The sequence below is a fragment of the Scyliorhinus torazame genome, chromosome 12, assembly GCF_047496885.1.
Source record: "Scyliorhinus torazame isolate Kashiwa2021f chromosome 12, sScyTor2.1, whole genome shotgun sequence".
Taxonomy (NCBI): Eukaryota; Metazoa; Chordata; class Chondrichthyes; order Carcharhiniformes; family Scyliorhinidae; genus Scyliorhinus; species Scyliorhinus torazame.
The window spans coordinates 9065674-9091481 of NC_092718.1; the positions used below are offsets into that span (position 1 = coordinate 9065674).

The following is a 25808-nucleotide window of genomic DNA, read 5'->3' on the forward strand; positions in this document are numbered from 1 at the left end:
TGCAGGGCTAACCCACTGCGCCACCGTGCTGCCGTGCACTCCCTAATTAACAGTGCCACTCCCCCTCCTCTTTTACCTCCCTCTCTATTCTTCTTAAAACACCTAAACCCCGGAACATATAACAACCATTCCTGCCCCTGTGAAATCCATATCTCCGTAATGGCCACAACATCGTAGTTCCAAGTACTGATCCATGCTCTAAGTTCATCTCCCTTATTCCTGACACTCCTTGCATTGAAACAGACACACTTTAACCCATTCCACTGAGTGCAACTTTGCCCTATCAACTGTCTATCCTTCCTCACAGACTTGCTGCATTCTATTTCTGCCTGTTCAACAACTACCCTAGTCTCTGATCCACAGCTCTGGGACGAAATTCTCCAGTATCGGCGCGATGTCCCCCGACCGGCGCCAAAAACGGCGCTAATCAGTCCGGCATCGCGCCGCCCCAAAGGTGTGGAATCATCCGCATCTTGGGGGGCCGAGCCCTAACCTTGAGGGGCTAGGCCCGCGCCGGACTGATTTCCGCCCTACCAGCTGACGGAAAAGGCCTTTGGTGCCCCGCCAGCTGGCGCGAAAATGACATCTCCGGGCGGTGCATGCGCTGTGGAGAGAGTCTCTTCCGCCTGCGCCATGGTGGAGACCGTGGCGAAGTCGGAAGGAAAAGAGTGCCCCCACGGCACAGGCCCGCCCGCAGATTGGTGGGCCCCGATCGCGGGCCAGGCCTCCGTGGGGGCACCCCCCCAGGGCCAGATCGCCCCGCGCCCCCCCCAGGACCCCGGAGCCCGCCCGCGCCGCCTTGTCCCGCCGGTCAGAGAGGTGATTTAATCCACGCAGGCGGGACAGGCATTCTAGCAGCGGGACTTCGGCACATCCGGGCCGGAGAATCGCGGGGGGGGGGGGGGGGCCCGCCAAGCGGCGCGGCGCGATTCCCACCCCCGCCGAATCTCCGGTGCCGGAGAATTCGGCAACCGGCTGAGGCGGGATTCACGCCAGCCCCCGGCGATTCTCCGACCCGGCGGGGGGTCGGAGAATCTCGCCCCTGATTCCCATCCCCCGCTAAACTAGTTTAAACCCTCCTGAAGGGCTCCAGCAAACCTCCCACCCAGGATATTGGTGCCCCTCCAGTTTAGGTGCAATCCGTCCTTTACGTACAGGTCCCACCTTCCCCAGAAGATATCCCAATGATCCACATATCTGAAGCCTTCCCTACTGCACCAGCCCTGTAGCCACGTGTTCAGCTGCACTCGCTCTCTGTTCCTTGCCTCACTTGCATGTAGCACCGCTAGCAATCCTGAGATTATTACTCTGCTTGTCCTGCTCTTTAGCTTCCAACGTAACTCCCTAAAATCACCTTTTAGATCTTCATCCCTTTCCTTAGCTATGTTGTTGGTGCCGATGTGCACCTCGACTTCTGGGTCCTTCCACTCCCCCATAAGAATCCTGTAGACTCGATCCGAGACATCCCTGACCCTGGCACCCAGAAGGCAACATACCTTCCGGGAGTCTAGTTCGTGACCACGGAATCTCCTATCTGTTCCCCTAACTCTTCTACTGCTACCCTTTGCCTTCTGTGGCCGGGCCAGTTCTGTATCCATCTTACCACCTCACCTCTGATCCTGTGTGACTTCACCTTTTATACCGCCCTCCCTTCATCAATCATCTTTGCTACCTCCTCAAAAAACTTGATCAAGTTAGTGAGGCACGACCTCCCCTTCACAAAACCGTGCCGTCTATCGCTAATGAGTCCATTTGTTTCCAAATGGGTATAAACCCTGTCCCTGAGAATTCTCTCCAATAACTTACCTACGACCGACGTGAGGCTCACCGGCCTATAGTTTCCAGGATTATCTCTGCTACCTTTCTTAAACAGCGGTACCACACTAGCTATTCTCCAGTCCTCTGGCATCTCACCTGGAGCCAATGAGGATACAAAGATGTCAGTCAAGGCTCCAGCAATTTCCTCCCTTGCTGCCCTCAGTATTCTGGGGTAAATCCCATCCAGTCCAGGAGACTTATTCACCTTAATGTCTTTTAAAAGACCCAATACCTCCTCCTTTTCGATGGAGGATCCACTTCTAAACTGGTTCTTCGGGACACAATAAGGGCACTAAAAGGTACAGTATGCTTTAGAAGCTTTTGAATATGATTTTTGCTATAACTTATTAATAAACTAATAAACCCATTTTCTACAAGTATGGAAGTGACTACACTTTAAAAATTATTCAATTGGTTGTAAGGCACTTTCAGATGCCCTGGTGTTGTGGACGGTGCAATATGAGTACATGCTCTTCTTTCTGACAAACATTCCAGTCCTCCCACGCATTGCAGGAAAGGCTTTTGTGTACACCTGTCCCACAGGATGGCTGACGATGTGCTTTTGCCCCTGATAGGTGCAGAGTTTCCTGCGAGGGTGGCTATGCAGAAGGAAATGGAAGACCATCATTCAGGACTACATCCGGTCCCCTCACGCAGAGAGCATGAGGAAGAGGAACCAGGTGGTATTCAGCATGCTGGAGGCCGAAGCGGAGTATGTTCAGCAGCTCCACATCCTGGTTAACTGCTTCCTCCGGCCTCTCAGGATGGCTGCCAGCTCCAAAAAACCCCCCGTGGCCCACGACGATGTCAGCAGCATCTTTCTGAACAGGTATTCAGCAAAATATTTGTGAAAGATCTGTGGATGTTTGAAACATTCTGAAAGGGTGACGGCTGCACTTCAGAGTAACAGTATTTATGAATTTTCAGGGTGTTTCTGAGGTGCATGGGTATCAGACATTAATTAGGCCAAGATAGGATGTTGTGTTCAGTTTTGGGCACCCATTATATTTCTTATGTTCTTATTTATTTCTCAGGGTTTTATTCAGTCATTCAGCGTAGATTTGGGAACAAATGATAGACAGAGATATGGGGGTAGTGTGGAACCAGGATATTATCAGGGTTACGGTTATAAAGATACATTTGGGAAGTGAGGGAGTTGTTCACTGAAGTTGGGAAGAATTAAGAAATGACCTGATCGAGGTCTTCGGGATTATGAAAGTTGATGTAAGATAAGCAGCGATAGATTGGTTCTACTGGCAGCACAGTGGTTAGCACTGCTGCCTCATAGTGGCAGGGTCCCGGGTTCGATTGCCGGCTTGGGTCACTGTCTGTGCGGAGTCTGCACGTACTCCCTGTGTGTGCGTGGGTTTTCTCCGGGTGCTCCGGTTTCCATCCACAGTCCAAAGATGTGCAGGTTAGGTGGATTGGCCATGATAAATTGCCCCTTGGTGTCCAAAGGTTACATGGGGTTCTGGGGATAGGGCGGGAGAGTGGACGTCGGTAGGGTGCTCTTTCGAAGGATTGGTGTAGCCTTGATGGGCCTCATGGCCTCCTTCTGCGTTGTCGGGAGTCTATTGAACAAGGAGGGATAAACAGAGTGAGGTTGTATAAGCACAAATTTTGTTCTCTTTTTGTTTATTTTTTTCCTCCTTTTACAGTGAAACAATCATGTTTTTGCACCAAATATTTTACCAAGGACTCAAAGCTCGTGTATCCAGCTGGCCCACATTAGTATTAGGTAAAGTATGAAGACTACATCATTCATTTCTGTACAGCCAGACGATTACCAGTGAGACGCTGAGAAATTGGAGCCTTCGCGAGGGCATGAAAATGATAATGTTTGATGCTCAATGTATCGTTCTGCTGCTGAAGTATAAGCGTGTAAGAGCAGAAAGTTAGGTTGTTGGCAAGTAAACAGAGTTTCACTGCAGTCAGGGTTCAGATGCTCTTCTACCTGTAAATCTGCATCCAGGATGAAACGTCGGGGGGCGGGGGGGGGTGGTATCTCTGGTCCCATAAGACCATAAGACATAAGAGCAGAATTAGTCCACTCGGCCCATCGGGTCTGCTCCGCCATTCAATCATGGCTGATATTTTTCTCATCCCCATTCTCCTGCCTTCTCCCCATAAGCCCTGATCCCCTTATTAATCAAGAACCTATCTATCTCTGTCTTAAAGGCCTCCACAGCCTTCTGCAGCAAAGAGTTCCACAGATTCCACAGATTCACCCCCCTCTGGCTGAAGAAATTCCTCCTCATCTCAGTTTTAAAGGATCGTCCCTTTAGTCTGAGATTGTGTCCTCTGCATTCCCCCAGCCTGTGTGTTATTCGACAGTACGCCATTCACCGGCAGCGAGATTCTCCACTCTTGCTGCTTGTCAATGGGATTCCCCATTGAAGCCGCCCCACGCTGCCGGGAATCCTGCAGGCCAGGGTGTACTGCCAGCGGGATCAGACAATCCCAACGGCCAGAGAATTCCGGTCCTCGTTGTTTCACTCCTTGCTGAGGTACAAACGAAGAAACATTTAGCACTCGGAACCTCGCAGGTGGTGAAAAGGTATGTGGCCACATGGAGAGAAGGTGGAAACTTGGGGAGGAATCAAGGGTGGAATTCAATACGTTGTCACTGGCGGGAAAAGGGGAAGGCAGCCGGCCAGCTGCCGTGCTGGATTTCCCGACGTGTTTTTAACCACTTTAAAAGAAAGTGAAGAGGCGGGTCCCGCCACGTCATGCTGGCGGGCGGAATCAGCATCGTCAGCTCAGCATCGTCAGCTCCTGACAGCTCGGTGCCCTGATCTAAAATAAAAATTTAAAGGAAATTCCCTAAGGGCACAGGAGCCCTCCCCGCCCCCACCTGCCCTTCCTCACAGACACAGGAACCCCCCCCCACTCAATGACACAGCAAACCCCCACGGACACTGGAATCTCCCCACAGACATGGGACCCCCTCTAAGAAGTGACAGCCCCACCCAAACCTCTCCAATGGAGACCACCTCCCCCGGGGATAATTTCACCTCTGCGCCCCCCCATCACCATTCCCACCATATTTGACCAGCATTGTCATACAACAATACAATGATAGTTGGCAACTACAGTTCAATACCTGGACAGATAAACCTGAATTAATAGAGTTGGAAAGTAACAGATTTGGAAGAAGGTAGCCTACTCCTTAAATGGTGACATTTTAAATGAAGCAGATAAATCTATCTGTGCATTTATAAGGGTCAATAAAGGTTGCAATGCAAGTGGATAAAACCATTGGTTAAGAAAAAAGGGATTCTTGTTTTTGCATCTGAGCACAGTACACAATTACAAGGAGACAAAGTTGAAATTGTGCGAGACCTTAAATAGGCCAAGGATGGACTGTTATGTATCGCGTTGGGCATCATTACAAGAAGAATGTGAAATTTATGGAAATGTTGCAGTATAAATTCACGAAGATGGATTGATTCATTAAGTGTTAGATCATTTTTCACTGGTTGTGAAGCAAGGAGGGCAAAATTCAGGTTACCATGTAAATTTACCTGACGTATAATACAAGGCCATTTTTCAGCCCCAAAAATCATATTTTTGTATATACTCAGCATGGTCAACCTGCCAACACTCCCCACAACATGCCCGCACAACCCCCGTCCCCCATCTCCCCCCCCCCCCCCCCATTTCTCCAGTATCCTGGGGCCAATATTTAGCTCATAACGACATCAGTAAAACAGATTATCTGCTCCTTATCCCTTGTTCGTGGGATCTAAACACAAATTGGCTGCCACATTACCAGTAACTACATCCCAAGAAATCTATATCTCCCAAATAGTTCTGTGGTTTTAAAGAGCTTTGGGGTGACCTGCAGTCATGATGTGTGCTTTATAAATGCAAGTCTTCCTTTTTTTATCCAGTTCAATCTTTTAATCTGATTTATATATTCATGTGGAAGCCATAATGTGAATTTTGAATCCTTCCCTTCCATCACGATACGGATGGCACGGTAGCACAGTGGTTAGCACCGTTGCTTCGCCGCACCAGAGTCCCAGGTTCGAATCCCGGCTTGGGTCACTGTCTGTGCGGCGTCTGCACGTTCTCCCCGTGTCTGCGTGGGTTTCCTCCGGGTGCTCTGGTTTCCTCCCACAAGCTCCGAAGGACGTGCTGTTAGGTGAATTGGACATTCTGAATTCTCCCTCTGTGCACCCGAACAGGCGCCTGAATGTGGCGACTAGGGGCTTTTCACAATAACTTCATTGCAGTGTTGATGTAAGCCTACTTGTGACAAAGATTATTATCATTATTGCATTCTGTACTCTTGCTATAGATGAAAGTTATAGCTGGGGGCTAAACCAAGTGGCTGACCCCGTTTTTCTGAACTTCTTTCAGCTGACCTGTTCGACATTCTCCTCCCAATGCTGAACATCTACCAGGAGTTTGTGAGGAATCACCAGTATAGCCTACAGATCCTGGCCAGTTGCAAACAGAACAGAGACTTTGATAAACTCCTTAAACAATACGAAGCAAAGCCGGACTGTGAAGAGAGAACGTTGGAGACGTTCCTGACCTACCCAATGTTTCAGGTGAAGCAGCAGGACGCAGGGTAGGGGCTGTTCGGCAAGGTCACAGTAACAGTAATATATAGGAAAGCATTTATATCCTTGTGCTCTTCTCCTGCTGGATAACAGTCAACTGCTGAAGTGGATCTGTTAAACATGACCTATATTTATAAGGTGTATCTAAGGCGGAACAGAAATCTGCAGCGGGATTCTCTGTTGTGTCGGCATCGCACCCTCGTCTGCGGGTTTCCCAGTGACATGGGGGGGGGCCACAATGGGAAATCCTATTGGCAAGTGGCGGGAACAAAGAATCCCGCTGTCAAAGAGGGTGCGACGCCCAGGAAAACGGGTCTGGCGGGACGGTGAAACACGGTCCTGATCTTCGAACTCCTCGACAGTTGCACCTTGGTCAAATCTTGACTCAATCCTGATGCTGGGGGTGGTTTGATTCTAGATTCCCATGAGCTTGGGAATCACATCATGGCTCCTCGGAAAGAGACAAGGTTATCAAAATCAGAAAAGAACTAAAATAAATGACTGGTATTCTGACTGTTTGGAAATGGTTTTAAGATTTCATTGGTTTAAAGTTTTTGCTATTTTATCAAAATGACAGATGAGTTAAATGACGGATAATTTGCATTTAGAACAGTCCAAGTATGATAGGAGTCAGACTTTCACGTCTGACCAAATATTGGATGAAGATTCCCATACAATTAAATCTGACTTGGTCACGTTGGTGAAATGACATTATTGGGTACTCTACAACAAGCTGTGCCAATTGAAGAGTCCTGTTCTTTCAATATCTATGTCGTGACTAGTACTAGTTTACGATAAATATCTCCGAAAGAAAGGCTAACCAATTAGATAATCCCAGATTTTCCGAGCTGTGGCAATGGTGGTCGGATTTGCCACTGCGCTCGGTAACTCCCCGAATCGATGCTGCTGCACATTTCCTCCAGGTTCTCCCAGTCCCGGCTTTTACACAAATGCTCTGCACAGCATCCCTCAAGAGAGCGTGAAGGACGGCGGGAAGCAGACCACTTTAATACCTCTTAAAAGTACTGGCTGCCGTAGGGTAAGTTTATAGGTCCAGTCTGTGAACGTTAGTGAATAGATGAGCGAACGGGTGAGTGGATGAATGGGTGAGCTAGTGAACTGGTAGGTGGGTAAGTGTTGGCTAGTCAGTGGGTCGGGTCAGGAGGAGTATTCAAGTGTCAGGGGTAGCTTAGTGGTCGGGAGGGTAATCAGCTTGGATTATGAGGGTCTTTTGTTCTTAAGGTCCTTACATCTTGTTTCAGTCTCTCCCAGCTACAGTTTAATATCTTACACATTTCTCCCCTTCTAGTTCTGATGAGGAGCCATGCGGACTCAGAACATTGGACCGATTCAGCGGTCTTGAGTTAAAGTCCGCTGAACGGCAATTTAGCGGGTTGTTTCCCGGCGCTGCAAGACCCGCTGAACTTGCCGTTGTTTTCTGCCTCGGTGAGGAATTCCCCGTCGAGGCCGCACTTTAAGTAATTTCCTGCCCTGGGAAGCTCTGCTGCAGGAAGGCGACTCGCGAATCGAGCTCCAGTTTTAAAGGCAGCCCCGATCTTTCGACCCACCTTGGTGGCACAGCCAGGGTGCCCAGGTGGCAGTGCCAAGGTGCCAGGGCGGCAGTGCCAATGTACCAGAGGGAGTGCCAGGGTACCACCCTGCCCAGTACGTTTGCATGGACCAGTACGAAACGGCAGTCTGGCGAGGTCTCGCAAGCACGGCCCAATGGCTCATTTAAATATACATGCCTGATGTAGTCTGGTCTGGTCAGAAGGGTAGCCGGGTAGGGAGGGTAGTCTGGTTGGGTTTAGTGGATAGTTAGGTCAAGTTGGGGGAGGCAGTCAGATCAGACTGTGAGAATAGTTGGGTCAGGTCAGGGGGTTGTAGTCAGGTCTGGTCAGGAGGGTAGTTGGGTAGGGAGGGTAGTTTTTGAGGGATAGTTGGGGGGTCAGGGGGGGAGTAATTGAGGCCTCCATTGTGCAGTTACTGAAGTGTTAGACTAGGTTTTCATCTGTGTAACATTTCCTGGGTAATTATTCTGGAAAGTACCGCAGAACGGTCAGAGTCTATACCTCAGCGCCAAGGACGTTTGCGCAGGGTCCCAGGGAACTGTGGAATTGCCAATCCGAAGTTAAAGCTTCCCAAGCAATTCCCACGTAGATCCATGAGTCAGGCATTTTACAGGGAGAATGGAAGATATGGTAAACTCCTGAGGCAGTTAAGATCAACCTTGTAAACAAGGAAAACCTCAACCCAAGCCATACAGGGTCACCTCCAAAATGTGGTTTGTCTAGTGGAATATTAATTGTGCTCTACTAAACCGATTCATGATCAGGTTTCTCTCCTTTTCCCTGTTAGATCCCCAGATACATCCTAACCCTACATGAACTACTGGCCCACACGCCTCATGAACATGTGGAGAGGAAGAGCCTGGAATATGCAAAGTCGAAGCTGGAGGAACTCTCACGGTTAGTAGCGCCGTAGATCAGCATGGAGCAACTCTCACCTTTGGCCGGAGCTCGAGGCGCATGTTGCAGACATATTTGTCGGCATGGCGACCAGTGAGTTACCCCCTTGTTGCTGCACCTTTACAAGCTCACCCTAGATTCCGTCCAAGAATGGGTGAGGGACTTTCCTCGGTGTAAAGAGGCAAATTGGTTTTGCATCAGCTCATAGGGTGATATGGTTCTCACTCAGCGTTTAACTTCCCTACAGTACGGGTCTGACACCAACAGAAGGGAGGATCAATCATTGAAAAAACTCTACAACCAAGACTGTGCAGGATTGAGACGGACCTGAGTATCATAAGGAGAAACCACAACACCTTAATATCCTTGGCGAGTGTTATGGCAGCCATGAAGGACACAGGAGATCGTCAGTAGATCTCCCTGTGGACTTGGTGGAATGTGAATTCTCCGATTAAGTGTGTGGGAGCTCGCCAACGGGGAATAAGCAACAAAGGCTTAAAACCCATTGCTTCAACCTGAGCTGGTATTCTGTAGGTCCCCGGATTGGGATTTATATGTGTAAACTGCGGCAGCGGCCTTTTCTGTTGCTTTAATAAAACACAGAATATCCTTGACTTCAAACTGATCTCAGAAGAAGATTGGTCAAGGCACCTCAGAGAAACATACATGATGCTGATGTAATAATAATGTCAGATCACATGACTAAGATGAGAGAGAAAGAGTGAGAGAAAGAGGGAGTGAGAGAGAAAACTTTAAGGAGGAGGAGCTCCAACCTCGTGTAGAGGTCCAAATATCTAAATATTTGCTGCAAAATAAAGAGTTGTGAAACTACAGCATTCCGTGGGATAACAGACAATCCCCCAAACACCCGTCTAGACCCCAAACAAACAAAAAAATAGTTTTCTGTCCTTGTAAGATTGTAGCAAGAGTTATAAAGATCTCTTTGACTGCAATATTTCTATCATGTTCTGAAATGGCTGCCCAAAGGAGCCTTGGGGATGGGTGAGGGATAATCTTCACCATCCCATCTCAGGATTAATGTGGCTGGTGGAATGAGAATTGGGCAGATTCTATAACCAGGCGAGCTCTGCTCCATCACAGCAGTGAGCCAGCAATGAAAATAAAATTACCTCACGGTCTATCAGTCGCCTCGGCAACCTGCGGTTGATTTAGATAGCAGGATTTCTCTTAAACATCTGAAAAAAATAATAGGGATAAAAACTTTTCTCTGAAAATAAAAAGCAGTTCAGCATTGCCCCACTTCTTCCACTGATCTGTCTCTTCAAATGAAAATTGATTCTTTTTATGTTTGTAATTTCTTCCGTTGCAGTTTTTCCTCTTCCAACTTTCTCCCACATCTCTTCCCTCCCCTCCCCACACCTCACGCCAGATTCCTTCCCCTCTCAAATCACCTCTCCCCTTCCCTCCCTGTGACACCGCCCCCCGCCCCCCCCCCCCCCCGCCCCCCATCTACTTCCCACCCAACATCTCCTCTTCCCAACGTTTCTTTCCCCAATCCTCCACTCTACTTTGAATCATTTGACCCTTCACCATGCCTCCAGGCCAGATGTCGTTATCATGTGACATTGAGCGTGGACATACTATTCTACCGAAAAGGCCGGGTAACTGAGCCCAATTATAAGAGCAAAGAAATCCTCTTTTCTCACACTGAAATTTCAAGCAGCGGTTCGGGATAATGTTCAGATTGAGGAACCCCAAGCAATTGCCCCTTTCCCATCTTGCAAAGCTGTGTCCATTTGTAACAGCCTATCCTGGCACTTTGTGAGATTAACTAATTTAGTGCAATTCAGGGGGTGGCATGGCGGCACCGTGGTTAGCACTGCTGCCTCACAGCTCCAGGGTCCCGGGTTCGATTCCCGGCTTGGGTCACTGTCTGTGCGGAGCCTGCCCGTTCTCCCCGTGTCTGCGTGGGTTTCCTCCGGGTGCGCCGGTTTCCTCCCACAGTCCAAAGATGTGCAGGTTAGGTGGGTTGGCCGTGCTAAATTGCCCTTTAGTGTCGTAAGGTTAGATGGGGTAACAGGGATAGGGTGGGAAATTGGGCCTAGGTCAGGTGGCCTATCGAAGGGTCGGTGCAGAATCGATGGCCGAATAGCCTCCTTCTGCCCGGTAGGAATTCTATGAAAACTGAGACCGTTAGACTGCGTAGAGCAGCTTGGTCAACAAGAGACCCATTTGAGAGAGACAAATTGGGTTTGATCTTTTGGACATTGAGAGTGAATTGTTGGAGTTCTAGCTCCATCCCGTTGTGAGGTTATGTTATGTGTGCAGACTTGTCAGTGAATGATTCACCCGATTTCCATTCTCCTCAGAATAATGCACGACGAAGTGAGTGAAACAGAAAACATTCGGAAGAACCTTGCCATCGAACGGCTGATTGTGGAAGGATGTGAGATCCTTCTGGACACCAGCCAGACGTTTGTGCGACAAGGTACTGAGAGATTCCAATCGGCAGAATTTATTCTGAGGTCTCAGAGGGTACATCTCAGTTTGATTCAGTGACAGGCTGATAATTTAGTCCACACCCCCAGAGACTGGTCTTGTGCCAGTGTACAGTGAGTTCTGAAGTCCATTGGCACAATACCATTTGTTGAACGTACCCAGATGGACTGAATGTTGAAACAACTAACCCAACAGCAATCAGTTTGCATTCTGGTTATCAGGAAATTGGAACTCTGCGAGAACAGCTCGCCCAGTCCCACCCCTGACCTTAGCCCACAGCCCTGCAATTTCTTTTCTCTTTAGACATGATCTAATTATTTTGAAAGTAGCGACTGAATCTGCTTCTACCACACACCCAGGCAGCGCATCCCAGATCTTAACCACTCCTTGATTTAAAAGCTATTCCTTCATGTTGCCCTTGTTTCTTTTGCCAATCACCTTAAAGCAATCTTCTCTGGTAATAACAATAATAATCTTTATTGTCACAAGTAGGCTTACATTAACACTGCAATGAAGTTACTGTGAAAAGCCCCTAGTCGCCACATTCCGGCGCCTGTTCAGGTAAGCTGGTACGGAGATTGAACCCGCGCTGCTGGCCTTGTTCTGCATTACAAATCAGCCGTCTAGCTCACTGAGCTAAACCAGCCCTGATGGTTCCCCATCAGGAACAGCTTCTCTCTCCCCTTTGTCCGCCCAGACCCATCGTGATTTTGATGTGGAGATGCCGGCATTGGACTGGGGTGAGCACAGTATGAAGTCTTACAACACCAGGTTAAAGTCCAACAGGTTTGTTTCGATGTCACTAGCTTTCGGAGCGCTGCTCCTTCCTCAGGTGAATGAAGAGGTAGGTTCCAGAAACACATATATAGACAAATTCAAAGATGCCAAACAATGCTTGGAATGCGAGCATTAGCAGGTGATTAAATCTTTACTGGAGAGGAACTCCAGGAAGATCGCGCATATAGACACTGACATTAAGTTTCTACAAAGATGCAAGAAAGCAGACAAGAACCCGAAAACCCCATCTCTGGATCTGTAAAGATTTAATCACCTGCTAATGGTCGCATTCCAAGCATTGTTTGGCATCTTTGAATTTGTCTATATATGTGTTTCTGGAACAGACCTCTTCATTCACCTGAGGAAGGAGCTGTGCTCCGAAAGCAAGTGATTCGAAACAAACCTGTTGGACTTTAACCTGGCGTTGTAAGACTTCGTATCGTGATTTTGAACACCTCTAACAAACCTATTAAACTTCTCTCGTCTATGGCCAACAGTCCCAGCTTCTCCAATGTACCCACATGACTGAGGTTCCTCTTCCCTGGAATTATCCTTGTGACTCCTTCCTGCATTCTCTCTAATGCCTTCACATCCACCCTGAAAGAACTGGCAGTGCATTACTCCCTCCACACAACTTTGCTTCCCACTCGATGAAGGAGTCGTATATCATGAGAGGTGACATTCTTCAAGAGAAATGTTGAACAAAAGTCCCATCGACTTAGTTTGATGGATAGAAAGATGGAAAATAAAAGGAGCCGGAGGACGTCATTCAGCCCTTCAAGCCCGCTCCACCATTCATTCTGATCATCCAACCCAATCGCCTAATCCCGCATTCCCCCCCATCTCCATTGATCCCCTTCACCCCAAGTGCTATATCTAACCCCTTCTTGAAACCATACAATGTTTTGGCCTCAACTATTTCCTGTGGTAGCGAATTCCACCGGCTCGCCGCTCTCTGGGTGAAGAAACTTCTCCCCATCTCTGTCCTAAATGGTCCACCCCGCATCCTCAGACTGTGACCCCTGGTTCTGGACACCCCCCACCCATCGGGAACATCCTTCCTGCACATTAAAGAAACAACAAGATTATTTGGGAAAAAAAGATATTCTGGTGTTTTAAATTAATTCCTTCCCCCGGTAATATTGCCAAACGCTGGATAAATAGGTATTCAATGCTTGTCTATTTGTAGGGTCTTGCTGTCACTGAGTACTGAGAGCAATTTGATTTATGAAGAAATAGGGAGATGTTGAGGCGAAAGACCCATATTTGTATTATTTTTATGAAGAGTTTAATTCACATATTGGAGATCCAGGCCGGGATTCTCCGAAACCCCAGCCAAGTGTTGACCTCGGCATCAAAACCGGCGTCAGAGACGCCGGCGTCAAGGGGCCTCCAGGCCCAGTCATTCTTACCTTTCTCAGGGGCTAGAACAACGTCAGAATGCTGTGCGCTGCTCCGGCACCAAAAGACGACGCTACACGGCCGGCGTGGGTCCGCGCATGCGCGCCAAGGTCTTCTCCGCGCCAGCCCGCGGGCAACAAGGCAGAGCCCTCCAGGAGCTCCGCCATGTTGCCCGCAGGCCGGCGCGGAGGAACATAGGTCCGCCGGAATTAGCGCGCCTGCCGATCGCGGGCCTAGCCACCGAGGAGGCCCCCCCCACCCCCCCGGTGTCGGCACCCCCCGCCCCCCCCCCCCGCCCCCCCCACCAGGACGTCCCCCGCAGCCAGAACGCTGAGGTCCCGCCGGGTAGGATGACGCCGGCGGGACTCGGCTGTCACTCGGCCCGTCGAGCACGCAGAATAGCCCACGGGGGCCGCTTTCAACGGCGACGCGATTGGCGCCGATTCTCCAGTCGCCGGAGAATTGTCGCCCCGGCATCGGAGTGGCGTGGCAGGATTCACGCCCCCCCCCCCCCCCCCCCCCCCCCGCGATTCTCTGAACCAGCGCGGGCTCGGAGAATCCCGTCACCAATGTCACAACAAGACTGCACATCTGAGATGTCTGACTAACTTACCAGTGGATACCTGCTCTGGTCACAGTGTGTGGAGATCCAGCGGCTGATCCCTCCGGTATTTGTGGTCCACCTGGTGCAAAATGCTTTTTGACTGAACTCCTTCTGTGGTAGAATTAGAAGCTTGTGAAGGGAGCTAGAGAGATGTTAGCTCACATGGTAATTCTCTTTGACAGTGACCTGCTCCTCCTGGTAACAATCTGATCTTTCCTTTGACCAGGCTCACTTATCCAAGTTCCAATGACTGAAAAAGGGAAAATTACACGAGGTCGGTTGGGATCATTATCCTTGAAAAAGGAGGGAGAAAAGCAGTGCTTCCTGTTCTCCAAACATTTGATAATATGCACCAGAGGATCAGGTGGAAAACTCCATTTAACAAAAGTAGGTGTCCCATTGTGTCGTCCAACTGATTGGTTGTATTTCAGATATTTAATAAAAATGATCAGCATTGAGGGTGGCCCTGTAGCCTCACGGCGCCGAGGACCCGGGTTCGATCCCGGCCCCGGGTCACTGTCCTGTGTGGAGTTTGCACATTCTCCCCGTGTCTGCGTGGGTCTCACCCCAAAAAGATGTGCAGGGTAGGTGCATTGGACATGTTAAATATCCCCTTAATTTGAAGAAAATGATCAGCATTGGAATAAGAGAGAGACAAATTCAAGAAAGGATGAAAGAGGCCATTCTGCCCATCTTAATTGAAACCTTCCATTTCCCCCAACATCACATTCAGAGAATATTGAACACCATGGCACAGGACGGCCCATTATGTCAGTGCTGACTCTGTGAGAGAGCTATCGATTAGTCCCACTTCCCTGCTCTTTCCCTATAGCTCTGCAAATTATTCTTTTCAAGTGTTTATCCAATTCCCTTTTGAAAATTACTAGCACGGTGGTAGAAGTGGGGCAGCACGGTAGCACAAGTGGATAGCACTGTGGCTTTACAGCGCCAGGATCCCAGGTTCGATTCCCCGCTGGGTCACTGTCTGTGAGGAGTCTGCATGTTCTCCCCGTGTCTGCGTGGGTTTCCTCCGGGTGCTTAGGTTTCCTCCCACAGTCCAAAGATGTGCAGGTTAGGTGGATTGGCCATGCTAAATTGCCCTTAATGTCCAAAAACTATTAAGTGGGGGTTACGGGGATAGGGTTGATACGTGGGCTTCAGTAGGGAGCTCTTTCTAAGGGCCGGTGCAGACTCGATGGGCCGAATGGCCTCCTTCTGCACTGTATGTTCTATGTTCTATAATTTGTTTTCACCGCTCTTTCAAGCAACACATTCCAGATCACAACAACTCGTTGCATTAAACAAATTCTCCTCGTCTCTCCCTCTGCTTCTTTTACCAATTGTCTTAAAGCTGAATCCTCTGGTAACCGAATCCCACAATTTCTGAAGTTCCTTTGACCAGAACATTCACTCGACCCAATCTGAGATCTGTCTGTCTTTCCCCCATTGACCTTCTGATATTCACAGTGGTTTTGTTTTATTTTTCAGATGCTGTTTGACAGTAAACGTGTGAGTATATCAGAAGCTGCTCGGAGCATCCAACACTCACTCCCAGGGTGAAGTGCCTCTGATCACTGGGGGTGCTGCTTGACAGGTTTCAGGGGAAATGAGAGGCAGTGTCTGAGGTCCTTGCCCTGTATTATTGTTCACAATGTGTAGATGTTTTGTGTGAGGTTATCCTTCAAAGGATTGCATCTTGCTCTCACAACAACCCCCCCCCCCGTGATCCCCACCTTCCCCCATTTCCTTTCCTTCCCCTTTCCCAAAAGTGCTGCCTCTCAGTGGGATTCTGCCCCACAACCCAATGTTCCCTCGAATGTATTCTCGGTGTGGGACCTAATTGTTTATTGCACCGTGCAGCAAGGTCAGCAGTTAATTGCAGCACTGCACCCACGTAGAACATTGCCACAGGCCCCAGCTGTTCCCCTGGCGACATTCTCACTCAACTTCAGTCTTGGACTTCCCGCCTGTATCTTCACCTCAGCGAGGGAAGATTGTTTCACAACACTAGCCATGGACCTCGCAAGTGGCGGGTACCTTAGTGGAAATCTGAAGACTATGGTGCGTGAAACAGCTTTGGAGAGTTCTGCCTGGAGTGCTGCTATTCTATTCCTCCATGGAATGCATCACAGCCCGGCCGAATCTTGTATTCTCCGAGCTCCGGTGAGCACTTACTCTTCAGCAGGCGTCACGGTTTCCCAGTGAGGAATGATGGCTGGCATCGTTTCTCCTCCTTAACCAAGTGGAACTCCGGCCAACTAGAGCATCTTTAATGTTCTGATAATTAGCATCAGCTAACCCAAAAACCCATCACAGAATTGTTACGGTGCAGTAAGAGGCCATTCGGCCCATCGTGTCTGCACTAGCTCTCCGAACGAGCATCTTGGCCTAGTGCCATTCCCTGCCTTTCCCCCGCGCCCCTGCCCATTGGTCCTGTTCAAGTAACCATCGAATGCCCTCTTGAATGCCTCAATTGAACCTGCCTCCACCACACTTCCAGACCCAAACCACTCGCAGTGTGGAAATCACTTTAAATCTGTACCTTCCTGTACTTGATCCTTCAAAGAATGGGATAGTTGGGGTCTGTGGCAGTCAATATAGCTCCTTCCCTGGCTTCTGCGGCATAGCTCCATAAAGTATTTACCCACCAAGGGAGGTGAACTTGTCCCATCAGTGATTCACGGACAGGAGCCCTCAGCTCGCTCTCTGTTTCTGCACCACTTTTAAAGTTTCACTATTACGTTTATGCTGTCTCTCCTCATTCTTACCCCTGAAATGCCTCACTCCACAGCTCTCTAAGTTAAATTTCATCTCCCATCCAGCTACACATTTCACCAATGTTGTGCAAATGTTTGACAGGTTAATTCAGGCGAGAGAAGGAGCACGATAATTGTTTCAATCGGACTTTGGTTCCGTTGTCATGTGTTTGTTCCTGTCTTGCAGAATGGAGTCCTTTCACTCATTGACTGCACCTTGATGGAAGACACCGAAGCCTCAGAAGATGAATGTATGTCAAAACTGTTGAGATATTTACAAAATAGTGTGAGTGGCCAGGTGTGTGTGTGTGTTTGAATGTACATATGAGTGCGCATGTGAGTGTGCAAGCGAGCGTGCACGTGATTCCCGCCTCTGGATCACAAGTTCTGGGTTTAAGTTCCACTCCAAGGTTTGAGCACAAAACCGAAGGTGACTACAGTGCATTACCGAGGGAGCATTGCGCTGTCAGAGGTGATCCCTCTCCGGTGAGATAGTAATCCAAGGTCTCACGTAAAGGTTGTGTTGGGTGTTCCGATACACAAACGAACCAACACGGTTGTAGATGGTACAACTCTGTTTTATTATTCTGTACAATAATAACTGTTAACTTCTGGCTGTGGTTCGTACTTCACCAGTTAACCTGTGGACCCAGCCCTAGCACTATCTTAGTGAGGCACTCAGCACATGGTGTATGTCTGAGTGGCACGCTGTGAGCTCTGTGCTCTGAGCTATCTCCTGCTGGAATGAGCGGGAACTGTGGTGTTCCCTGTTTTATAGTGCGTGTGCTCCCACTGGTGATTGGCTGTGATGTTGTGTGTGTGTTGATTGGTCCAACTACCTGTCCATCAGTGTGTGTGTGATTGCACCATGATATGTTAATACGGATATCATGATAAAGGTGTAAAGGATCCATGGCACTATATTGAAGAAAAGCAAGGGAGTTCTCCCCGATGTCTGACCAATATCTGTCCTTCAATGAACATCATAAAAAAAGATGATCTGGTCATTGTAGCATTGTTGACAACATTTATTACAATATTGGCAGACTATGGATACACTGACATGACCAAAGCAGTGTTGGTGTGAGTGTATTTGAGGGCGTGTACTTGTCTGCCAGTCAGCACTAACTCTGGGGTGGATACTGTTTACAAAAATAGAAAGTGAAGCAAATGAAAGACCGATTCCTTGTTGCATAGATTCTCTCTTGTTTAAATCTGACAGCTCGGGGATTGGGACAGGACATGGAGCACCTTGACTTCAAAATCGTTGTCGAACCAAAAGACTCCCCGTCTTTCACTGTGACCCTGGTGGCCTCATGCCGTCAGGAGAAGGCGGCGTGGACAAGTGACATCAGCCAGGCGAGTCAACCTCCGTAAAATCACAGAGCGCGTCGTCAGGGGGCCATTCTGCGCGCAGTGCCAGCTCAGTGACAAAACTGCCCAAATTGCCCCCCTCCTCCTGCTCTGTTCCATTCAAGTATTTATCCAACGCCCAGTCTTACTCCTTCTTTAGTGTGTGACCGACACCCCAGGAACCCTTCATTAACAGAGTCAGGACAAGTAGGGATTGCCAACGAGGGCCGGACTTGTCAACGTTGCCCACATCCCGAGAATGAAGAATAAATCATGTCTGCCAATTTTCAAACAACTTCTCCCAGAAAGAGTTAGTGAAATGAGCAACCGGTTAACTGATATTGATTGAGCTAGACCATGCTGAACAATGACTCCCTAATCTCCTTTACATTTGCTATGGGGTCTTGTACATCTGCTGAACTTGATTTAAAATCGTGCTGAAAGATAGTGGGCGAGATTCTCCGTCCCGCCATCCCCGTTTTGCGGTGGGGCGCACCCCCGCCGGCAGCAGGTTCTCCGTTTGCACAGCCGGCCAATGGGATTTCCCATGGTGGGCCACCCCGCGTGTGTGGAAATGTGTGGGCGTGGGCGCGCTGCTAGCGGGGCAGAGGATCCCGCCAGCGGAGAATGGCGCAGGGTACCTCCGGCAATGCCGCACTCCAGGGTACTTCACAGAAGCAGCAAGTGGGAAATGAGAATATTTTCATAGAATCAGAGAATCTGCAGTGCAGAAGGAGGCCATTTGGCCCATCGAGTCTGCACCGGCCCTGGGAAAGAGCACCCTCCTTAAATCCACACCTCCACCCTATCCCCGTGCCCAGTAACCCCACCTAATCTTTTTGGACACTAAGGGAAATTTATCATGGCCAATCCACCTAACCTACACACCTTTGAACTGTGGGAGGAAACCGGAGCACCCGGAGGAAACCCACGCACACACGGGGAGAACGTGCAGACTCCGCACAGACAGTGACCCGAGCCGGGAATCCCTGGGACCCTGGAGCTGTGAAGCAACTGTGCTAACCACTGTGTTACCGTGCTGCCCATTATTTTTGATTGAGAAACCAGGGTGAAGATATTTAGTGTTGGAGATTTGAATCCATGTAGTGGATCAACACCGTCACAAAAATAAGACAGAGAAGAATTTGGTTTGCATGCGTAGGGTTTGGCACAGAGGAACAGCAGTAGTCTATTCTGCCCCTCAAACCTGTTCCACTTTGTACAGATGATACCATTAGCCAACAGTAATTTTAATTCTTAAACCAGTCTAGAATTCTCCACATCTTATTGAATTATTTTACTCTTTCTAGTGCATCGATAACATTCGGTGCAATGGCCTGATGATGAATGCATTTGAAGAAAATTCAAAAGTCACAGTTCCTCAGATGATTAAGTAAGTAGGTTTTGCGCTAACATTTTCCCGGCTGTGTCACTTACCTTGTTAAAATACTGGGATCGAGTACAGAATTCCTTCTCCTAATGGGTTAAACATTCTGGGGGCGATACTCCAATATTGGGCCCAAGAGTTCGCGCCGTCGTGAACGCCGTCGCGTTTCCCGACGGCGCCAACCGGGCCCGGTTACGTACGATTCTGGCCCCTACAGGGGGACAACACGGCCCTGGAGCGGTTCACGCCGCTCCAGCCTCCTTTCCTGGTGCCAAATGGGCGCCGCGCCAACCCGCGCATGCGCAGTTAGGCCAGCTCAATCCTGCGCATGCGCGGGGGACTTCTTTAGCGCGCCGGCCCCGACTCAAGATGGAGTCAGTGTTCAGGGGCCAGCCGTGCCAGAAAGTAGGCCCGGGGGCAGAGAGGCCGGCCCACCAATCGGTGGGCCCCGATCGCGGGCCAGACCCCATCACAGGGCTTGGAGAATCACCCCCAATAAACTCCTCATAGACCCACAAACACTCTCTGGCATGCCATGTGGACTATTGGCCAATATCTACCCTTGATAAACAATGGGAAGTACCTTTTCCTGTGAAATTCTGGATAGTTTTCCTCCCTGCCCTTAGCATTGAGCTTTCCCAGGTACCACAGAAGGTATTATGCAAGACTGTTTCTACTTACAGCGATCCAACAGAAACCAGCCATCCTGGGAATGATACAGTGCTGAAAAAGGCAACACATTGTGTCTGTGCTATTGCCTTGAAAGAGCTTTCAATTAGTCTCACTCCTCTCTGCACTTTCCCCGTGGCCCTGTCATTTTTTTCCTTTCAAGTATTTATCTGAATCCTTTTTGAAAGTTACAATTGAATTTGCTTTTGCACCACTCTCTGAGACAGTGCATTCCAGGTCTCACCTCCTGCTGCATCAGTGTATCCTTTCATTTCCTCCCACCAATCCTCTGTGAGCTATCATAGTGATCAAACTGCAAACTGGGCTGTGAGAAAGGCACCGGCACAACCTTGGTTATAAAGACTTGGGGGTTGAGATCTTCAGAGGAAATTCTGGCTATTTGGCGAATGCAGGGAAGGGTACATTATCATTGCAGAAACCAAATGAAAGGACTTTCCTTACCTCCTATATCCCTGCATGAGTTATCATCAATGGCGAATAACCAATCGAGGCTTCAGTTGGAACTAAGACCTAGAATATAAAGGGGTATGCTTTAGCCATCTCCTGCTCACACCTTCAATATTAATGTAAAACAGAAATATAGGAACCAGAGACCATTCAGCCCCTCGAGCCTGTGCTGTCATTCAAGGAGGTCATAGGGCACAATCCATCAGCCTCGCCGCGCCCAACGCGGGACACGACGAGATCAGTAAATTTCACAGGAGGCCTCCCGTGAGATTTACCAGCCTCATCACATCTCATGAGATCTAACGGGACCTGGCACGGCATCGCCACCTGGATCCCGCCTATTACAGTCGGGACCCAGATTTGCATATTCAAGTGAGCAACTAGACTCGCGAACATGTCTATGCCAGATCTACCCAGTGCCCGGGACCTAACAGCCTCCCCTCGGAGACCCCGAGCTGGTTCCCACGAACATGGACCAGGCGTGTCGGCATTTGGAGGGGGTCTCCCAAGTGATCGGGGGGCCCTGGGCGGTCTGGCTCTGGGAAGGGTGGTACAATGGCACCCCTTATGCCAGCCGTGCACCATGGAACTGTAGGATGGCAGTGCCCAGGTGGCATCATGCCCATGGGGATTTGGCCCGGGGGTGCCATGCCATTATGAGGCGGGGTGCGGTGGGCTCAATGACCCCCTTATGGTGAGTTGGGGCCTTGAGGCAGGGGGGGGTGGGGCGGAGGGGGGGATTCCGGAAGCTGCGGCCTGGGATCTAGAGATTGGGGAGTCATTTTTAAAAGCAGCTGATTAGTGCTACGGGGCTACGTGGGCTTTGGCAGAGCGTTTAATAGCGGGGTCATTCTCCACGCAGCCAGCACCAGGGAACTCGCGGCTAAACGCGCTCGGCACGGGGCTCTGTTTCATTTCCACGAAATCGCATCCCACAGCTGTGCTGTACCTAAACTCGATTCTCTGTCTTGCTTCTGACCCCCAACAAAAATCTATTAAATGTCATCTGGTCCCACTCAAGGGTGTATATTACAATAATCAAAATCTTTGTAATCTTAACATATTTCCCCAAACGCATTGCTGATTCTGTTTGTACTGTGATTGGCAGATCAGACACAAGCCTGTACTGTGATGATGTTGATATACGGTTCAGTAAAACCCTCAATTCCTGCAAAGTTCTCCAGATTCGCTATGCAAGTGTGGAACGTTTGTTGGAACGCCTAACTGATCTGCGCTTCTTGAGTATAGATTTCCTCAACACGTTCTTGCATTCATATCGCGTTTTCACGACAGCTGACGTTGTGCTGGACAAGCTCATCACCATCTACAAGAAACCAATAAGTGCAATACCTGCAAGGTATACTTTCCATTTGTGAAACATTCCCCTGTTCATGTGTTATACGTTTCAGTGTCTGTGTGTGTGAAAGAGAATGCGGGAGAGAGAGAGAGAGTGTGTGAGAGAATGTGTGTGAGAGATAGAGCGCATGTGTGAGAGTGTGTAAGAGAGAGCGTGTGTAAGAGAGAGCGTGTGTAAGAGAGAGAGCGTGTGAGAGAGAGCGCATGCGTGAGAGTGTGTGCGAGAGAGTGTGTGTGAGAGAGAGCATGTGTGAGAGAGAGTGTGTGTGAGAGAGAGCGTGTGAGAGAGAGCGCATGTGTGAGAGTGTGTGTGAGAGAGCGTGTGAGAGCGTGTGTGAGAGAGAGTGTGTGTGAGAGAGAGAGCGTGTGTGAGAGAGCGGGTGAGAGAGAGAGCGTGTGAGAGAGAGAGTGTGTGAGAGAGAGAGCGCATGTGTGAGAGTGTGAGTGAGAGAGCGTGTGAGAGAGTGTGTGTGAGAGAGAGAGTGTGTGAGAGAGCGTGTGTGAGAGAGAGCGTGTGTGAGAGAGAGCGTGTGTGAGAGAGAGCGCGTGTGAGAGAGAGCGTGTGTGAGAGAGAGTGTGTGAGAGAGAGTGTGTGAGAGAGCGTGTGAGAGAGAGTGTGTGTGAGAGAGAGAGCGTGTGAGAGAGAGAGCGTGTGAGAGAGAGCGCATGTGTGAGAGAGCGTGTGAGAGAGTGTGTGTGAGAGAGTGTGTGTGAGAGAGAGCGTGTGTGAGAGAGAGAGTGTGTGTGAGAGAGAGCGTGTGTGAGAGAGAGCGTGTGTGAGAGTGAGCATGTGTGAGAGAGAGCGTGTGTGAGAGAGAGCGTGTGTGAGAGAGAGTGTGTGAGAGAGCATGTGAGAGAGAGTGTGTGTGAGAGAGAGAGCGTGTGAGAGAGAGAGCATGTGAGAGAGAGCGCATGTGTGAGAGTGTGTGTGAGAGAGTGTGTGTGAGAGAGCGTGTGAGAGAGCGTGTGTGAGAAAGAGAGTGTGTGTGAGAGAGAGCGTGTGTGAGAGAGAGCGTGTGTGAGAGAGAGCGTGTGTGAGAGAGAGCGTGTGTGAGAGAAAAAGTGTGTATGAGTGTGTGAGAATGTGTGTGTGAGTGTGTGAGAGAGTGTGTGTGTGTGAGTGTGTGTGTGTGAGAGTGTGTGTGTGTGAGAGTGTGTGAGAGTATGTGTGTGAGAGAGAGAGCGTGTGTGAGAGTGTGTGTGAGAGAGCGTGTGAGAGAGAGTGTGTGTGAGAGAGAGAGCATGTGTGAGAGTGTGTGTGAGAGTGTGTGTGAGAGAGAGCATGTGTGAGAGAGAGCATGTGTGAGAGAGAGCGTGTGTGAGAGAGAGCGTGTGTGAGAGAGAGCATGTGTGAGAGAGAGCGTGTGTGAGAGAGCGTGTGTGAGAGAGAGCGTGTGTGAGAGAAAAAGCGTGTGTGAGTGTGTGAGAATGTGTGTGTGTGTGTGTGAGAGAGTGTGTGTGAGAGTGTGTGTGAGAGAGTGTGTGAGAGAGAGCGTGTGTGAGAGAGAGAGTGTGTGAGGGAGAGAGCATGTGTGAGAGTGCGCGTGAGAGAGCGTGTGAGAGAGTGTGTGTGAGTGTGTGAGAGAGAGTGAGTCTGTGTGTGAGAGAGAGTGTGTGAGTGTGTGAGAGTGAGTCTGTGTGAGAGAGAGTGTGTGTGAGAGAGAGTGAGTCTGTGTGTGAGAGAGTGAGTCTGTGTGTGATAGAGAGTGAGTCTGTGTGTGAGAGAGTGTGTGAGTGTGTGAGAGAGAGTGTGAGTGTGTGAGAGAGAGTGTGAATGTGTGAGAGAGAGTGTGAGTGTGTGAGAGAGTGTGTGAGTGTGTGAGAGAGTGTGTGAGTGTGTGTGAGAGAGTGTGTGAGAGAGAGTGTGGTGTTTGTGTGTGTGAGAGAGATTGTGTGTGTGTGTGTGAGAGAGAGTGTGTGAGTGTGGTGTTTGTGTGTGTGAGAGAGATTGGGTGTGAGAGAGAGTGAGTCTGTGTGTGAGAGAGTGTGTGAGTGTGTGAGAGAGTGTGTGTGAGAGAGAGTGAGTCTGTGTGTGAGAGAGAGTGTGAGTGTGTGAGAGAGAGTGTGTGTGTGAGAGAGAGTGAGTCTGTGTGAGAGAGAGTGTGTGAGAGTGTGTGAGTGTGAGAGAGAGTGAGTCTGTGTGAGAGAGAGTGAGTCTTTGTGTGAGAGTGTGTGAGTGTGTGAGAGAGAGTGTGTGAGTGTGTGAGAGAGAGTGTGTGAGAGAGAGTGTGTGAGTCTGTGTGTGAGAGAGTGTGTGAGAGAGAGTGTGTGAGTCTGTGTGTGAGAGAGTGTGTGAGTTTGTGAGAGAGAGTGTGAGTGTGTGAAAGAGAGTGTGTGAGAGAGAGTGTGTGAGTCTGTGTGTGAGAGAGTGTGTGAGTGTGTGAGAGAGAGTGTGTGAGTGTGGTGTTTGTGTGTGTGAGAGAGATTGTGTGTGTGTGTGAGAGAGAGTGTGTGAGTGTGGTGTTTGTGTGTGTGAGATTGGGTGTGTGAGAGAGTGAGTCTGTGTGTGAGAGAGTGTGTGAGTGTGTGAGAGAGTGTGTGTGAGAGAGAGTGAGTCTGTGTGTGAGAGAGAGTGTGAGTGTGTGAGAGAGAGTGTGTGAGTGTGTGAGAGAGAGTGAGTCTGTGTGAGAGAGTGAGTCTGTGTGAGAGTGTGTGAGTGTGTGAGAAAGTGTGTGAGTGTGTGAGAGAGAGTGAGTCTGTGTGAGAGAGTGAGTCTGTGTGAAAGAGAGTGTGTGAGTGTGTGAGAGAGAGTGTGTGAGTGTGTGAGAGAGAGTGTGTGAGTGTGGTGTTTGTGTGTGTGAGAGAGATTGGGTGTGTGTGAGTGTGTGAGAGAGAGTGTGTGAGTGTGTGAGAGAGAGTGTGTGAGTGTGGTGTTTGTGTGTGTGAGAGAGATTGGGTGTGTGTGTGAGAGAGTGTGTGAGTGTGTGAGAGAGAGTGTGTGAGAGAGAGTGTGTGAGTCTGTGTGTGAGAGAGTGTGTGAGTGTGTGAGAGAGAGTGTGTGAGTGTGGTGTTTGTGTGTGTGAGAGAGATTGTGTGTGTGAGTAGATATATAAATGGGGACGGTTAAAGGTTATGTGATAAAAGAGGCAGGATTCACTGATCACTGTGTGTAGTAATCTCATCAATATTTTCATGAAGGTTTCTCGTGACCAATTTCGCTAACAAAATCATTGAATTCCTGTTTTAATGTGGGCATTTACCAATTCATTAATTTTTCTTTAGCGTTTCTCTGAGTTAAAATCAAAGGATGCTTTACGCCGATTAATCCAAGTGTGAGAAAACTGAGTGAAATTAAGAATATGGACTACAATCATTTCACTTGTTTAGCTCAAGGTCTGTAACAGGAATGGCCTGTTATAATCCTGGTGTATTCAGGTCAATTGATTATTTATCCATTTAATAACTTATATTCCGCTCAGTCCGCAAGTATGACCCTAACCATCCTGTCACTTGTCATTTGAACTCACCTTCCTGCTCTCACTCCCATGTGTCCTTCCTCAGCCTGCCGCAATGTTCCAGTGAAGCCCAACGTGGAGGAACAGCACCTCATCTTCCAATCAGGCAGGTTGCAGCCTCCCAGACTCAACAACCAGTTCATCAGCTTCAGGCTCTAGCCTTTCTCCCTCATCTTGAACCCCTTCCGTAAAATATCCCATACACGTATTGCCTCAATGCAACCACCCCCTCCCCACCCCGCCCCGCACCCCCACCACCACAGCA

General features: G+C 49.2%; 1 protein-coding gene across 1 annotated transcript in view; it reads left to right on the forward strand.

Moving 5' to 3' along the window:
• Positions 1 to 25808, forward strand: part of LOC140387379 (ras-specific guanine nucleotide-releasing factor 1-like) — a 220314-nt gene that overhangs the window by 132312 nt on the left and 62194 nt on the right. Inside the window, exons 5-15 of the mRNA XM_072470386.1 lie at positions 2394 to 2647; positions 3477 to 3556; positions 6184 to 6377; positions 8748 to 8857; positions 11188 to 11306; positions 14326 to 14486; positions 15588 to 15608; positions 17043 to 17106; positions 18078 to 18214; positions 19519 to 19601; positions 21841 to 22089. Coding sequence (XP_072326487.1) covers positions 2394 to 2647; positions 3477 to 3556; positions 6184 to 6377; positions 8748 to 8857; positions 11188 to 11306; positions 14326 to 14486; positions 15588 to 15608; positions 17043 to 17106; positions 18078 to 18214; positions 19519 to 19601; positions 21841 to 22089 — 1472 coding nt within the window. The remainder of the gene's footprint in view (positions 1 to 2393; positions 2648 to 3476; positions 3557 to 6183; positions 6378 to 8747; positions 8858 to 11187; positions 11307 to 14325; positions 14487 to 15587; positions 15609 to 17042; positions 17107 to 18077; positions 18215 to 19518; positions 19602 to 21840; positions 22090 to 25808) is intronic.